General features: G+C 35.7%; 1 protein-coding gene across 7 annotated transcripts in view; it reads left to right on the forward strand.

Moving 5' to 3' along the window:
* ADAMTS6 (ADAM metallopeptidase with thrombospondin type 1 motif 6) overlaps positions 1-18,142 on the forward strand; it is a 336,979-nt gene that overhangs the window by 158,549 nt on the left and 160,288 nt on the right. For all 7 annotated transcript variants that reach the window (XM_074202710.1, XM_074202713.1, XM_074202711.1 and 4 more), the window contains 2 exons: positions 4,933-4,976; positions 10,030-10,135. In XM_074202710.1, the coding sequence (XP_074058811.1) occupies positions 4,933-4,976; positions 10,030-10,135 (150 nt within the window). The remainder of the gene's footprint in view (positions 1-4,932; positions 4,977-10,029; positions 10,136-18,142) is intronic.

Below are 18,142 nucleotides of genomic sequence, written 5' to 3' on the forward strand. Positions count from 1 at the left end.
GATGATGAGTTTTTGAAGATCTTGAAGTTCAGGAGAGCAGCGGGGTGGGAAGACTTCTAACCTTTTTTGCTTTCAGATCCTTTTTATAAAATTTTGTTTTCATTATGAAGTTTGTTGGTGCTTCTCATTTCTTTATTTTCTTCGCCTCATCACATCTCTCCTTTCACTTTCACTATCCTCTTCACCCTTCATCTGAGTTTTCTTACTGCTAGCTTTCTCCCAAATTAATTCTTTCCTTTTTTGCTTATTAAGGGAAACACAGAGCTGAGATTTTTTTAAAAAAAATAGTGGTTTGTGTGAACATACTGATAGTCTAATTAGAATATAATTTCCTTGTGAGTGGAAGTTTGTTTTATTTTTCTTATTTTTAGCTCCATCACCTATCACAGTGTCTGGCACATAGGCCAAGGTCAAATTAACAAACATGTATTTAAAGCTGACTATATTTGGCAGACTCTATAGAAGCTTTGGGGATTCAAAAAGAAGCAAAAACAGTCCCAGCCCTTTAGAAGCTTACAGTTTGGTGGAGGAGACAATATATAAACAACCATGAATATATAAACTCTATAGAAGGTGGATTGGTGATAATAAGTTAGTCTACACAATATTAAACCAGAGGATCTTAAGTTCTTATCCAACCCTCTAGGGCATCACAGGAAAATTACAAAGCATCATAGAAGTCAGCACCACTGGGTTCCCAGTACTACTAGTTGGTGCAGTACCATCTCAATGCAAAGCAATCTGAAGTTGGGCATCAAGAATATGTCAGCTTTATTTACCTTTTTTAGCTTTTCTGTAATAACCTTTACATCCAAGGATTTTAAGATAATTTTCAGTACTTATTTCTTAGTTCTCAGTATGGTCCTTATTGTTGTTGAACATAACAAAACATTTGATCCTATTGAACAAAATATGACCTTAAAGCCTCTCCTCTAAAAATGTGTTTCTCAAACATAAGCAAGATATAAAAAGTTATCAATAGATGTGATAGCAGAAATCATTTTGTTCAACAATCTTCTAATGATTAAAATAAGTTAAAGAGTAAAATGGAGACATGTGATCCTCCCAAACTGACTTGCTGTCAAGGAAGTCAAAGTCGTCCAGATGCTTCTGCTTGTCAGTGATATTCTTCTGATTAATCAAACCCTGGAGCATTGCATAATCTCTTAAGTGATATACATAATTATTCAAAAAAATTTGGCATAAACATCCACAAAGAAAACAACAAGTAGATGAATAATGTCTTGGCATCTTTCATGTCCTAGTTAAAATCCCATCTACTGCAAGAAGCCTTTCCTGGTCTTCCTCAATGTTACATCCAAGGCAAAAATGTAGATAATCTCAGAATGGATGCTTAATAAATACTTGCTGATTGATTGATTTGAGAAGTTGTGTGGCAACTGTAGACAACCTTAAGCTTCTTGAAATTAAAAACAAGATAAATAATGTCCTTTTAAACACCAATATTCTTCTAGTGTTGTGATAAGACTGCAAATCATGGAATACTGCAGTCTCCAAAGAACATTTCATTTAGAGGGTGATGTTGGGATACTTAGTGGTTATAAATAAGCTTCAGATATCACCAAGGACTACTTAAAAAGCAGAATAAACAATGCATTAGTACTTATATAATATCAAGATACCTAAAGGAAGGTCCTCAGTATGTTGGGTGGACTTCTTGCAGAATATTTCCAAGAGGATGTCTGAAAAAGTGACATATGATAAAACATGGATGAAATTTATCTCCTTTGGAAAGAATACTCACATTGATTCGAACAAAGGTCCAAGAAAACATTCGTTTATTCATAAGGATAGGTAGAAGAATTGGTCCTGTATTACTGGAAGAATGTATGAAGGAAACAAACATTTATATATATTCCAGACACTGTGCTAAGCACTTTAGAAATATTATGTTATTTGATCCTCACAACAACCTTGAAGTTTAGGTGCTGCTGTTCCTATTTTACAGTTGAGAAAACTGAGGCAAAAGAGGCCAAGTGACTTGTCCAGGGTCACACAGTTTTTAAGTGTCCTGAGACTAGATATGAACTCACCTTCCTGATTCCAAGTCTAGCATTCTTTCCATTGAGTCACCTAACACAATCAAGACTTCATTGCTATGAAATGACCATAAAATCAAGTGAGATGTGCATTCTATGGACTTTATCCATTAGTGTCTTTATACATTACTGTGTATATAAATATACATATATATCATACATAATTATAATCTAAAAACTGAATTTATCAAGAACAATTATCAAAGTTGTTTTAAACTTCCTTTATCAATTCTAATAATTTATTTACATTAAGTTTATCTGTCTTCACATGGCATACATCAGTGTATCTCAGCATTGAAATTTATCTGTTTTCATATGCTATAGGAACTATGTATTATCTCATACTTTAGTTCAGAGGTTCTTAATTAAGCTAACAAATTGTAATCTTTATCAATAGAAATCTAAATATTTATTCAGTTGAGGAATTTGCTTATTTTTCTTCACTGCTGTTCATTTACTCATCCAATAAACATTTATTGAGTGCTTACCATGTTCGAAGTATTCGTTTAGCTGTGCTCAATCAGTTATAACAACCTTGTCTTGACATGCAAGAGGATGCTATTGAAAGTGGATGCCATCTAAGAATGTAAATCAGAACAGAATACAAAATATTTCTGGAATGTAAATAAAATGAAGAATACATGGCTTGTCACTGAAGTTGTTAAAGGATAAGCTATCTTTAGAATATAGTATTCTGGAGTTGCTTAGTTGATCTGAAAAAAGGTAGGGGAAGAATCTTTCACTATAGTTAAGGGTAAGGTCTAGGTTGGCTGAAGGAAACCATTGTGGAGACTGTATGGGATATGTGTACATGGTGGAAAACAAGTGCAGAGTGTTGATGGGGTTGTCCCAAGATTGGTCGATCTTATGCTTAATGACTCCATCATGACACAGGCCTAATATGGCATCTGGGATACAGTTCTACCTGCTTGCCTTACATTTGACTGATGTTAAAATCTCAGATGGAAAGGCAGGAGAGAGAAAGATATGCATAATCAGGGAGTAGAGATCATATGAAGGAGGAAAGAATCTTTACATTCTCTAGTGTCCATCTTCCAACTTTGGGAATTTTCATTGTCTGTCCCTCATTGGCTAAATGCTCTTCTTCCCCATATCTTCTCGACTTCCTTCAAGTTTCAGCTAAAATATTGCTTCTTACAAGGAATCCCTTCCCATTCCCCCCTTAATTCTAGTGCCTTCCACCTGTTGATTAGCTCCAGTTTATCTTGAATATGTCTTGTTTGTATATAATTGTTTATTATTTTGTGAGCTCCTTGAAATCAGGACTGTCTTTCAGCTTTCTTTGCATCCCCAGAGTTTAGTGAGACGCTTGCCACATAGTAGAGATTAATGCATGCTTTCTGACTGACAGATTAATTGAAAACAGAGTTTAAAATGATACTGTAAAGAAAGATCTATAAATGTTAACTGTATAGCTTGCTTGTATTCAGTCAACATCACACAAAAGAATGTAAGATTTCAGTAGCAATGTGACTGGATAATTTAATAGCAAATTGTGACAATTTACTTTATGAAGTACATTTAGTCTTTAGCAATGAAAGACTCACATACTTCCAGTGGTTGGTTTTGCTGACCAAGATACTCAGTAGTCTTTACTTCAACATAATGGATAATATTTGTTTTAATTTTATAACTTGGATTTTTTTGGTTTGTATATTATTTAAAAAAGAAACCTTTTTCTTTCCCACATGGAAAAACAAAAGAAAATATAACCCACCCTTACGCCAACCTCCATTTTCTTCATTCTTACTGTTCAGAAACTGTGAATACACTCAGGCTGAGTTCTTGAATACTGAAGGTATTGCTATTATTATTATAATCTTTTAGGAAAAATAGTTGTCCTAATATTGGCACATTTTAAATTGTACTATTAGAGGTGTGAAATAATAAAAAAATATCTAACAGTGCACAAATCATCTAATTGTCTTGAATATTTGCTTCTTTGAGAAATTAGAAGATTTGTTTTTGAATTGTTTGGACAAGCAGTTTGCCCTCTCCAGCCTTTAGTTTCTTTATTTATGAAATGAGCAGATTGAACTTCAGTTCTCTTCTACTTCTAAATTGTGTGCTTGTCTAGCAATACATTTCAGCCCCTAAATGCTTTGTAAATGCCCTGGGTTCTGTTATTTTTATCATGACATCTGAATGGAGAATCTCTGTTTGAAGTTCAGCCTGGACAAAGCTGTCTAACACTGGGAAAATTTTGTTTCTTCAGTGATCTGTCTAGTTGTTTGAAAACCCCTTTAAAGCTATTTTCATCTTTTAACCCATGTAAAATCACCAGGGGGAAAATACAACCACCTGACACCAGTTCTGTTTCCATTGTTCTGTGTTTCTGGCAGAATGCTCTAGACCAACGGGCTCTTTTTAACAAGAGCCCATGTCAAAGCGAGTGGAAAGGAGTTCAGAATTATGGTAATAATTCCAAAATCTAAACTGCAGCCTGTGGCTCTAACAAGAAGACATTCCAGCAGGTTTAGAAGAGGGTGGAAAAAAAAAGGCAGTCCTTTGCTTGGTTCAGAAGCAGTAGCAATCTGCAGCCAGGCTGCTCTAGCTTCCTACCAGTATGGCAGGCTGTTTTATGAAGACGGTGATTACAAAGGTCCACTTTAACCTTTCTTTCTTACTGGCAGGTGTCCCGCTGGCTCGCAGCCAGGGGCTTTGAGTGCAGTGTAGCCTGCGGTTTACCCCAGAGTGCTGAAAATGCCGACACTCCAGCTGGCTGCTCATAATTACACTGATTGCGGTCTGACAACTGGAGCTACAAGACAGAGATGTGATAAATGGATGAAAATATTTTACAAATTTGATCACATTACAAATTTTATCTCTCTCTTTATCTCCTCCACAGATATGATATCTGCACTTATAAAAACAAGCCCTGTGGAACATTGGGTAAGTTTCAAAAAGGGGGAAGCACATGAACTGTATTTGTTGGCCAGGGGTCTTGACTTTTGGTTAGTCAACTGGCCACCTTTCTTCCCTTCAGGTCTGAATAAGTTCATTTGCTGTTGACCCATAGTAACACTTAAAGTTGACCCTCCAGGGTACATCAGTTGGTAAAAGCCACCAAGAACTTAAAAGATATGAAATGTTCTTTGGGTGTTTTGGGGCTACCCAAAAGCTAATAAGAACTTGCCAGATGATTCAAATTGAGCAAGCAGTCATTACAGGACAAAGCTTACTGCTTATTTTCATATAATCCTTCTCTGTGATATGTTGGAAAAATAATAAACAAAAGAATAAATGAATAAAAGAAAGCGACTAGCAGCCTTAGATCCCAGGCTGTAAAACCTTTGGTTTAACTATGGCTGCATTGGACATATGAAGGTATGGTATCAAGAACGCTAAACTTTAAGGGAGTATTAGACCATGCCTTGACAATGGAAAACATGTTTGCCCTCATTACATGTCAAGGTAGAGAGGGGTAAGACTGCCCTTCTTAACATTTGGATATGTGCTTCCAAAACATTGGTTTGTAAAACCTGCAGCTTCCTAGGGTTTAAAATTAACATTTTATTATGAAGCATATTATCATACATTGACTAGCATTCAAATGCAAGTAGAAGAAAATCATTAAAAGATTTTATTAATGATGATTAGTCCACTAACTACAGGTTGATTGGACAACTATTCACTTGAGGAGCTAGTGATAAAACAAACATTCAGTTGATATCAACAAAAATCCATTAAGTGCTTACTCTGTGTAAGATACTCTGACCTAGTGCTGGTTGTGTTTGGTGAAGACTTTCTCAATATAAATTCACTGTTTTTCATAGAGTCAGCACTTTCTGATGATTTTTTTTTCTATCCAGCAAGACTTTTTTTTCTACCCAGCAAAAACCCCAAGGATAATCTGGTGGGCACCTCCTTCTTCCTTCTGTTTGTGTGTCAAAAGGAGGGCAGGATGATTAGAACTATCTGAAGAATTCAGTGGAACTTCTTTCCAGAGGCCCAAATCATCTTGCTGGTTTGATATGACATACCCCTGCTTTTCCTATCCCATTTCTCCCAGTAGGATTTCTGATTAGGCAGCAAAATTCACTTACCTAGAATTAGCTATACCATAACGTTTCTACCTGTGAGGAAGGCATACCTGTGAGGATGCTTGTTTTTAGTGAGAAAGTTTACATCAAAGAGAATTCCTTCCTGAAAGTTTGGTTTAGTGAGTGATAATCTAATTTAATGGAAAGAGAGCTGAACTGAGATTCATGATATATCTATACCATTGACCATAAGACCTAGGATAATGAATTTAACTTCTTAGGCCTCAATTTCTTCATCTTTAAAGTAAGATTAATAACATGTATTCACAGCAGTGCAAAGCTGTGGGAACCAAATGGGATAATAATGGGAAGGTCTTTAGGAACAAAGATGCCATATAAAAGCAAAATGATTTTGTTCTTTAATATAGAAATACATATATCATAGAAGATTTAATATATAATTTTGTTTTTAAAAGTTATCATCTGATTTATTCTTCTTAAGCAATAAATAGATGCTAACTAAATGCTTAACCAAGTTTCAGTACAATAGATAAGATCCTAGCATAATTATGTGTAGATTGAGTGAATTGCAGTTTATCCAGCTTTCTTGAAATGGTAACTGTTCTTTTTAAGCATAACTGTTGACATTATTGCCTGTTTAGAACAGTTTGAAATTTTCTTTTTAATGCCCCAAATGGAAGAGTTAATTAACTTTTCTTCTCCTTTCTTCCTCTTCCTTACTAACCTTTCCCCCATTAAGGAGTAAGCAAGACAAGATGACAAGAAAACTGAGTGTGAAAGATATCCAGAAAAAGAAGAGGGCAGGGCATTTGCTGGCTTCTCTGCTTGGGTCTATACTTTTTGCTAAGCTGAGAGAGGATGCTGTCTGTCTTCATTTTGGTTTAGGGAATTAAGAAATTTATCAAGGAAGGTAGTTTGTTTGGGAGACTGGTCAACTCTCTTCTGTTGAACCCCAAACTCAATAACTCAATAATGTGGCTTCATTATTTTATCAGTACTATGGATTGGAAGTAGTGTGGCAAATGGTTATCAGACATTTCTGAACTGGGAACGTTCCTTTCAACTCTTGAATCAGTGGTTTTTATGAATTCCTGGACTATGTATGTGTGTATGTATATATACATATATATATATATATATATATATATATATGTATATATACATATATATATTCAAGTATAAATGGGATTATGCATTATAAAGCCAAGATTATTGTTTTTAATTCTTAAAAGAATATTTAGATCAAAAATCATTTTGGTTTTTCTAGAACAAAGGAAGGAGAACTGAGAAGTGCCATGCTGTAGTGGAACAAGGACCTGATACCTACTAGTTGTATGACCTCCAAAAAATCTCTTAACCTCATCCCAGGGTTCTCTGTAAAATAGATGAGTTGTCAGTCTTGGAGTTCCCCATAAAATGAAATCACAAGTCCAGACAAAACAAATAAAAATTCCAACTGTGAGTAAATATACATATAGAATCCATTCCAACAAACATTTATTAAGGACTGATTACTGAGAATAAAGGGAAGCTAGGGGGATAGAGTGCTGGTTCTAGAGTCAGGAAAATCTGAGTTCAAATATGACTTCAGAAACTTACTGTATAACCCTGGGCAAGTCATTTAACCCCTATTTATCTCAGTTCCTCATCTGTATAATGAGGACCAAATGGAGAAGGACATGTCAAATCACTCTAGTATCTTTGCCAAGAAAAACCCATTTATAAGTCCATGGGACACAAGAGTTGAATATGACTGAACAACTGAACAACATCAAAGTACTGAGAATACAAAGACAAATTGACTTCAAGGAGATTATGTTGTTATGCAAGGTAACCTATGTGCTGACCTTCATATATGAGAAATGCTAATAACTCCCACAATCAGTAGGGCAATGTACCATTAAGTGAATTCCCTTGTGCTTATAGCTATCTGCATTCTCTTGGCTAAATTCCCTACCAACACTAGAGAGAATTTTATAGAATCATGAGAGAAGAAAATTGACCAAGACAGTATTTGTTTTTGTTTTTAGCTAAAGATCATTCTTGGGCATTCACCAACTAGTTTGTTGCTAGTTATTCTTCCTCTTAATGTGTTCTCTTAGCATAGCTAGCAATTTTATATAAATCTATTTGAAAACTCTATGATTCTACAGAGAATTGTTGAGAATTCTCTTATTTTTAAATACAAACTGCAAGATATATGTAAAAATGTAGCCCTTGTAATACTACTTTGGTTTGGGAAAAGATAAAAATATTTTAATTGGAGAATAATTATCTATTATAATCTTGATGAGGGTACAGTTTCAAAAGTCTCACAAGGTAAAGGGTGCTCAAACAGCATGAGATATTTGCTTTGCTTTCTTTTATCTTCTCCATTTTTGCTTCCATCGTAATGGAAGCCATGACCAAGATAACAATACCAATATATCAGATTGAGGACAGTTAAGGTAATTTAAAAAAAATCGTTACTTAAAATGTTGGGGGGGGGAAGTGCTAGTTAGTAAAAAAAAAAATTCCTGTTGAATAGGTAATGGTCCATCTCTCCCCATCTTGTTACTACCCTTGCTTTTCTTTATAAAATATACAGATTAGTGAAATAATTATTTCTGTGATTAAGTTACCACTCTTGGCAAAAGCACCCCAAGGTTTCAAAGTCTAATTTTTATTTTTGCCTCCAAACAAATAGGTACAATAACTAATCCCTCAATGAGCTCCAACTTTATTTTGGTTGCTAGGTTGAAATTTTGGTTGGAGGTGGGGTGACACAGCATGCATGGAGGCTATAGTAATAGCAGTTTCTAGAGCTTTTCTGTTGGGAAAGTGCTGGATAATACAGCTTTCACTGTGTCAAACTAGTGTAACTGGGAAATTGAGTTGGTTGGAAGGCAGTTACCAATACTTGGATCAAGGTAGTCATCTGTTCATAAATGTGAAATGTTTTTCCTACATTTCCCCTGATTTCTTCCAAGTGACTTCCCGTCCCTCTTTATTTCTTTCTGTGTTAAGTGATACAGTATGATTTGGAATCTGTTTCCTTATACAGGATAGCATTTTTTCTTTTGCACAAAAGTTCCTTTTTTTCCACTCTGTTTTGGAACTATATACAGATTTACAGAGCATGATATTCTCTTGGAGTGAATGTTAAGCTTCTACATGATAATTTGAGGAACCCTACAATTCATCAGTTTCAATGAATTAGAACCAGTGCATCTCTATTAATTAGGAATACCAGGGGCGTAGGATAGCAGAATCACAGTCTGAGTTCCTACTTTTGGAATGATTTCCCTTTCATTAAGAGTATTTGAAAAAAAAAGATGCTAACATCTTCAACAAGACTAATTTCAAGAGATGCTGGTTTAAAGAAATAAAGAAAAAAAAGAGGAAAAAACACCAGACCATGCCATTAGTGATCCAGCATATTTTTTTTAACAATTCTTTCCCTCTATTGATAACATTCAGTTTTTTTTTATAAAAACGTCTTTTTTAACCACTTGGGACTCATTTTTTTTGGTAACTAAAAAAAGTTGCTTGTATATTTTTATGAACCCACTAAACTTAAACAGATCTCTTTAGAAAAATAATGTGGATACATTTTGCTTTCTGCAGCCTCAAGAATGTTAAAATAGAAATGCTTTCTTGAATTCCCTCTCCTGGCTCAAGTTACTAGGTGGTCCCAAGTTACCAGAAGTAAAATTTATAAATCTAACCCCTCGTCTAGACATTTTCCAGCACTGACTGCAGTTCAAAAAATATTAATGTCTAGCCGGCAGAGTGAAATTCCCCCCCAGTGATTTTGCAAATGACTAGAAAGTTAACCTTTTGCCAACTGCTCCTTCTGTGCGTGGAGGTTATTAAAAAAAGAATCCAGGCATTTATAAGTAGGGGCTTTTAAGACTGCAACACCTTGGCTTGACCCTTTGTGTCTCCTTCTGTTTCTTCAGGCTTGGCCTCTGTGGCTGGAATGTGTGAGCCTGAAAGGAGCTGCAGCATTAATGAAGACATTGGCCTGGGCTCCGCTTTTACCATTGCTCATGAGATTGGTCACAAGTGAGTGAATTTAAGAAAATCAAGATAAAATTTAGTATGCTGCTCTTTGAGCAACTGGGGAAACTACTGTTTTGATTGCTTGCATTTGGCCACACTTTAACTCCATCTCTATTTGATGAAGAGATAATATCACCATTCCCTGAAGGTTTCCTAGCCCAGATCAGAGGGCGGATTGAGAAAAGATTGACATTCTCTCTTCCCTCCCCTGCTCGGTCCTCTGTAGCTGCAGGGAGATGGTTGGGGGGGGGGGGGCAAAAACTAGAAGCCAGCAACAGGAGGGTACCTGAGGATGGAAAGAGTAGGTCACAGGGAAAAGGATGAGCCACTTATGGGTTTTAAAAAGTAAAGATCTTAGTTAAAAAAAATTCTTCAGACTAATAAAAATGAACCAGTAATTGGGAAACACTGTTTCCCCTGGTATCTTTGCACTTTGGGTATTGGGATAAGGTGCCTTGAGTCCAGAAATCTTTTCAAGTAATATTTTTGATTAATTAAGAAAAAGATAGGGTTCTTTGTCAAAAGCGCACTCATTTGAAAGGATTTAATTTTAGCTATGCCTACTCCCTTTGCCCCCCCCTCCCTTTCCTCAGAAAGCCAAATTGTTTCAAATCCTCACTGATTATACAGGATGATAAAATGGTACTTCTGCTCTTGTTCTGGCTCCAGCTGTGGGCATGGCATTTCCAGATCTGAAGTGTACTAGTTGGTATCTGGGATGTGACTTTCGTTTTTCTCTTGAACCACCCGTGGGTCAGATCTAAAGAACAAGGTGTTATTGGACAATAGCAATGCTTTGGAACTAGTAGGGGTGGGATAGCATTAGGATGACATCCCACTTCATTTTAGACAGACCTGAAATCATCTTGTGAGGCAGCTGAGCCCTAAGGCTAATGAACTGGCCGCTAGAAGGAATGGTTTCAAGTCTCCCTTCATTCTGAGGAAGGCATTTAATTGTTCCATGCTCTTAGGCCATTTGCCAAGACCCTTAAGTTCAACAACAGGTGCCAGTTTACATTAGAAGTTTCCTTAAAGGGAGCTCTGTAGCCCCTAAGAAATTACAGTCCTCATCCTCCTTCCAAATATAAAAACCCAAACAGAATCTTTTAGTTAAAGTATCCCACATTTTTATTTCTCCATTTAAAACAAATCCCTTTCCTACACCTATTTTTTTCTCTTCTTCATTTTAAGCACTTATAGAGTACTCTACTGAAAGCTTGTGATAGATTTTGGAATATTGTGCTTTTTGCAAGTATTGAGATCATTAGGAGGTTTAAGGATGACAGGATGGGACTCTCAGTGTGATCAATAAGTCTCTTCTTTAAGTGTTCAATGGGTCAGCTGTTTTAGATAGCATACTAGTAATTCTCTAGAACAATTAAGGAAGTGTCAGCAAAGTGAGTGAGTGAGTGGGTGAGTGGCCTTGGAGTCAGGAAGAAGTGTATTCTGGGGGTGGCTAGGTGGCATAGTGGATAAAGCACCAGCCTTGGAGTCAGGAGTACCTGGGTTCAAATCCGATCTCAGACACTTAATAATTACCTAGCTTGTGTGGCCTTGGGCAAGCCACTTAACCCCATTTGCCTTGCAAAAAAAAAACAAAACATAAAAAAAAAAGAAGTGTATTCTGTCCCTGCCTCTGATACAGACTTTCTCACCTTGGGGTGACTCTCCTAAATCCCTAAATCTCTCAAATACCTGTCTCAGTCTGGATTGTATCCTGGCTGCTTAAAAGAGTGGTGGGCATATTTACTCGTTGAGATAAAAGGGAAGGGAGATTGGGAAATGGGGAAAAAGGGAAAGCAAAAATGGTAGAGGAATGCTAGACAGAATTCCTCCTTTCCATTCAGCTTGGCATTTAGCTTCCATTTCAATGACACAGAATAGACACTAAATGAATTTTTATTGACTGAATGACTTCGAAATGGAAACCCAACTTTGATATCTAATAGAAAAGAGAGAGAATACAGATATATGGAGTTCAAATGAAACTTTGTAAAACACTCTCTACTGCCTCATCATGCATTTCCATATTGCAATTACCTGCTTCTAGAGTTAACTTCCCCAAATATACTTTAAACCTTTTCCTGAGACTACTGGATGGGGCAATGGATAGAGCAATGGACCGTGCACCAGGAAAAGTTCAAATCCAGTTTCAGATACTTACAAGTTATGTGACCCTGGGCAAGTTAGTAGAACGCTGATGGCCTCAATTTCCTCATTTGCAAAATGGATAAGAGTAAGACCTACCTCTCAAGTCCTTCATCCAGGTAGTAGTACCCTGTACATATTAGGTGTCTACAAAATGGTGGTTTGAATTTGAATTTAACCTGCTTTAGGTTTTCTTTGTTCTCCTTTTTCCTTTTAAAGGTAGGCCTTTTTTTAGATAATCAAATAAAATGATAACTTCTGAATATATTTCCTTCATTATATTTTTCCTAATGTGCTTGACAGAAAGAATCATGGAACAGGGAAAAGCAAGGTAATCAGGAAAAAGGGAGAAAGATTTAAATGACACTGATAATTCAGAATCTTGAGCAAAAGCTCCTTACCATTTGTTTATAATAATAAGTCAGTTAATAGAAAGTGATTGTTGTTCAGCTATTTGCCCCACAAGGATTTTAGCCTTAGAGATCTATAGCACCTTAAAGGTCATCTAATCCAACTTCTTTCTTTTACAGATGAGAAAACTGTAATTTTAAGAAAGATTAAGTGCCTTACCAGTGGTTCTAAACATAGTAATGGTAGTATCTGGATTCAAACTCATTTCTTCTGACTCCAAATTCATTCCTTTTCCCACTACTAGTCACTGAACAAAAGCTAGGTTTGGGTTTTTTTTTTTTACATTTAAATGAGTCATTTTGAAATAAAAATTAGTTCCTTTTTAGAAGTTCTAATTAGATTTAAATAAGGGTAGAAGGCAGGTGCAGAAAATGTTTAATAAAATTGAAAAGTAGTTCTATTCAAAATAAGAAAAATAAGCAGAAAATATATAATTCTTCTCTTCCTCTTTATCTCATGCTTTCCCAAGCTAGTTACTATAAATAATAGAGAATGAAAATGAAAATGTCCCCATGAGAGGATCATACATTTCTGATTCACTTAAAACTCAGGCTCATTAATGGTAGCCATCATCTTCTGCAACCAGACTATATTTAATATGTTCTGTTATATTCAATAAAATGGAAATTTTGGGACAAGTCACAGAATAATAGGTAGTATTTATACACAAATGGCAAACCCATTCTCCTATATTGTGCTTTAAGTAGATGAGATTAGGGATCAACTCACATTGTAATTTTTTAGTTTCTAATTGACCCACCTTCCAGGCATTCTAGTCCACTCCCTGAACTTTGACCACATGCTTATTCTTCTCCATGTTCTTCATATTTTGAACTCTCCTGGTTATGTCTTCCATAGAAGAGCTCTAGAAAGTAAGGAAAATCTGTTTTAACTGTGTCTTCTAGGCATTGATGTGTATTTAGAGGCTGTATGATACCTGCACCTTGACAGAAGATCTGGGATTAAGTCCTATAACATGTGATTTGGGGAAAGTCTATGAATCTCTTAGTGCACTCACAGAACTCTTTGGGGAATGGGAAAGGGGAAGTACCAGGCACTGTACTAAAAAACTTTTTTTTACAAATATGAGCTCATTTCATCTTTTCAACAATTCTGGGAGGTAGTTGCTATTATTATCCTTATTTTATTGCTGACGAAAATGAGGCAAACAGAGGTTAAGTAACTTGCTCAGGTTCCTACAGCGTATACATATTTGAGACTGGATTTGAACTTTACTGACTCCAGGACCAGTCTCTATTCACTCACTGTACCCCCCAGTTACCTAAGACTATAAGTTGCAGAGTGTGGATTGACAGACATTAATAGAAGAGATTTTCTTTCTGGGAGTTTTCTATATAGATGAAATCATATATAGAAGAAAAACAAAATAGTATAATTTACTGAATTGAGTACTGAGTCAGGAGTCAGCCCTGGGTTCAAAACCTACTTCTTACATTGTCAACAAGCATTTTTAAGATACCTACTATGTGTTAAGAGCTGGGAAAACAAAAACAGTGATTCCTGTTTTCAAGGAGTTCTAATGGGGGAGATGATGTACAGTTAATATACTTTACATGTATATGTATACATATAATATATAAATGTATATTACATGCACATGCACACACATAGAAGATTAATTGGAGACTATTAAAGACATGAAGAAGAGTGATGTATATTAAACTTGAAAATGAAAAGTTGGGCTGAAGTCACATTTTGAAAAGCTTTTCTGTGTTTCTTAGAAGAGTTTATGTTTGATCTTGAAGGCAATAATCAGCCAATGGAATTTCTTGAATAGGAAAATGGTCAGATTGTGCTTTAGGAAAAAGCTCTGTAGCTTTGCAGATGTGTAAAAAATGAATTGGGGAGGAGAGAGATTTTTGAGGCAGAGAGAACAATCAGGAGATCATTGCAATGGTACAGGTGATGGGTGATGAGGTCCTTGAACTAAGGTTCTTGTGGATTAAGTAGAGAGAAAAGGACAGATCTGATTGCTATTGAGGAAGTACAATCTACAAGATTTGACCCCAACTGATAAGTTGAGAGTGACTACTGGGTTGCAAGCTTTGGTGACTCACTGTATGATGGTGGTGTCCTTGATAGAAATGGGAAAATTAGGAGGAAGGGAGAAACATAATGAGTTCTGTTTTAAAGATATTGTTTGAGGGGAAGTGAGATGGTGAAATGGATTGAACACCAGCTCTGGAGTCGGGAAGACCTGAGTTCAAATCCAACCTCAGATACCTAATCACTTAACCCCAATTGTTCACAAAAAATAAATTGAATGAAATAAACATATTGTTTGAAAAACTTAATGGGCATTTAGGTTTATATGTTCAGCAAGCAGTTGGAGATATTGAACTGCAACTTCAGTTAGATAAATACTGGCTGTGCCAATTTAGGAGTCATATGCATAGGGGTGGGATATATAGATCAGTTGTTCTTAACTTTTTTTTTTGGCATCATGGACCTTGCTAGGCTGGTGCAGACTCTGGTTCCACTTGCAGAATCATATGTATAAATACATAAGATAAAAATCACTTAGTAACAAAAGAAATCACTTGCATTGAAATTCACTTATCACATATCAAAAAAAAGATTAAAAATGATAAACCTACAAAGGAGATCAGGAAAGATCAGTTCAGCAGGTAAGAAGAATGTCATGAGAGAAGAGCAGCATGAAAATCCAGAGAGGAAAGGGTCTCCAGAAAAATGTACTCCACAAAGAGGTCAAGAAACAAGTGGAGAACTTTTAAGGATGGTGGAGTTAAGGCCATGTGTATAAACAATAGGGAAGGAACCAGTGAATAAGGAGGAGGTTGAAAATTAGAAACTCAAGAGAATGATTGAAGGAATACTCTGCTGGTGAATATTTGTAGGGATGGAATCAGCTCCTTAAGACTAATCTACTACAAAATAGACAGCTGTGATTTACATTCAAATGAAACAGATTTTCCATACTGGCCAAGCATTGACATATTTAACAAGAACAACATTTAGTCTTACAGTTCAGACCATTGTTTTAGAGCACGTTAAAAATGAAACCACTACCTTTCTTCTGGCCCTAATGCTAGAAGAAATGATTGAGTGCAGAAATGTTATCTGACAGTAGAAATGTTAACTGCTTTTCCTGACAGCCCAGCAGGGCTCTGTGGGCCTGCCTTTTATCCCAGTGCCAGTTAGAAAAGATGTAGCTAACAGATTGTCCTTCTCAATCCCTTTTATCTGATCAAGAGGAAAAAGGTGCATCAAAGATGAAGTCCCTTGTCCTGCTCTCAGAACTTTGGTATTTAACTTGCAATCATTAGCAAATCAACTCTGGTTTATTCTGAGTTATTGAGAAATGGAAGGGAAGATGTGATCTTTATTCCTCTCCAAACAAACTAGTAACCATGGCCACTCTCCATGTATTGGGTGTGTTGTGTTTTGTACGCCCATGCCTTTCATGTAATGGGCATCTGTGATGACCTAGGAAGATTCATTGTTTTTAAGAAAGGATTTCCACTGAGAAAGAGCCCTGACAAAATCACTGAACAGTGTGAATATTTTCAGCCCCCTTCTTAAATTGTATAGAATTTAGTTTTGAATATAGGGTATGTCTGTGCCATGGGATAATAACCATTTCAGTCTGCTGTAAGGGGAACTATTTTCTTTGAGTAGGCCATGGTAACCACTTCTGTTACTCTCTTTCATGATGTAAAAAAATATGGAATTAGTTTCTTTTTCAAATGGAAAATTGAGGCATGGAGCTGCATAACATGTCTCATCTGAATAGAGCAAAATACACTTATAGAAGAAAGGATACATTTAGAAAGATTTTTATTAATTGTGCATTTACTGTGACTTTCAAACTCATGAAAATATTGAGTAGAGAAAATCAAACTGTAACCTGAAGTTATAGTAAATTTAGAAGCATGCTATTCACGTTGCTTAAGGACAGTATCAAAAATTCTAGGATTTTAGCATCTCAGTATCACCCTATTGATAAATATTAGTCAAAGTTATAGTGAGATTCTTTGGGTCAACATCTAGGCTATTGTTTGGGAGGATTTAAAGTTAATGATGATGATGACGATGATGACAATGATAGAAAAAATGGAGAGACAATATAGCCATTTTTTGGAGTATTGATTTTTTTAATGCATTGGTTCAGCAAGAAAGGCTTTTTGGAGAAGATACAGGCAATATGAAGAGTCAGAAGGAAAGTGCCGTGAAATTAGGGTCAAACCTAGCAAATTTGTGAATAGGTAAGATAAACCTTGAATTTCCTTTCTTTGGCACACTTCCTCCAGGTACCTAGGTTAAGATCCCAGCTCAGAACCATTCATATCTTGAAAGGACATAAAAAACAAAGCTTTACAAAGAAGAATAAAACTCTTATGTGAGCTTCTTGAGAGTAGAGCCTCTATTGCTTTTCTTTGCATTGCTATTAACCCTGTGCCTACTTAATAAATGCTAGCCAACTGATTTCCAATGAGAATCTTTTTGATTGATAGTAGAAGGCTTCTCAATGGATTGAAATTAATAATATTCCATATACATGCATACACATATATACTTACTGCCTTTACTTAAGTTTATTCCTTTGTTACATAGTAAATGGTAGCTCTTCCAACTATGGAGAGGCATGGTATTTGTATTGGGAATTAAGGATTATTTAGGGAAAATATGAGAGGAAATATAATACTAGATAGTCTGAGAATTTATCTTTACAGCTTAGCCCAAGGTGAGATTTAATATGGAGCTTTATAAAAAATGATGTGATTGAAATTGAAGTTGAGAGGTGACTTTAGATATGATATTGAGAAAGAATTTTGATAGGATGTAGACTAGAGGCAAGGAGTCATATGAGAAAGGGTATCATGGGAGAAGCAGTTTGTTGTTTAAGGCTTAGGTTGACAAAAGGTAAAATGGGGTTAATAATTAAATTAGCTACCTTATACAGTTGTTGTCAGAGAAATGCTTTCTAAACTTTAACATACTATAAAAATTTGAGCTATGATGATGATTATGGTTAATAAATAACCAGAGCCTTGATGAAGCATTTTGCTATTATACCATAAACAGTGGAATGCACAAATGTTGGCTGAGTTTCAGTAAATTTTTTTTAATTTAATGTTTTACAATCTTGCAAATTTTGTTTGCTAATGTGCTAAGATTACAGTAGTGTAAGATAATGCCTTATACATGGTAGCATCTTGTAGATTGTACTTATACATGGTAGCATGATGAAAATGGAAGAAGTTCAGAGAATCAGAAGACAGTTCAAAAGCTCAACTTTGCCTCAACTTACAAGCTGCAAAACTGTCAGTGAATTTTTATTAAGCTCCTATTATGTGCCCATCACTGTACTAAACACTGAGGATATAAATAGAAAAAAGAAAGAAGATAGGAAAGAATGAAGAAAGAAAGAAAGAAAGAAAGAAAGAAAGAAAGAAAGAAAGAAAGAAA

This window comes from Macrotis lagotis, chromosome X (genome assembly GCF_037893015.1).
Source record: "Macrotis lagotis isolate mMagLag1 chromosome X, bilby.v1.9.chrom.fasta, whole genome shotgun sequence".
NCBI lineage: Eukaryota > Metazoa > Chordata > Mammalia > Peramelemorphia > Peramelidae > Macrotis > Macrotis lagotis.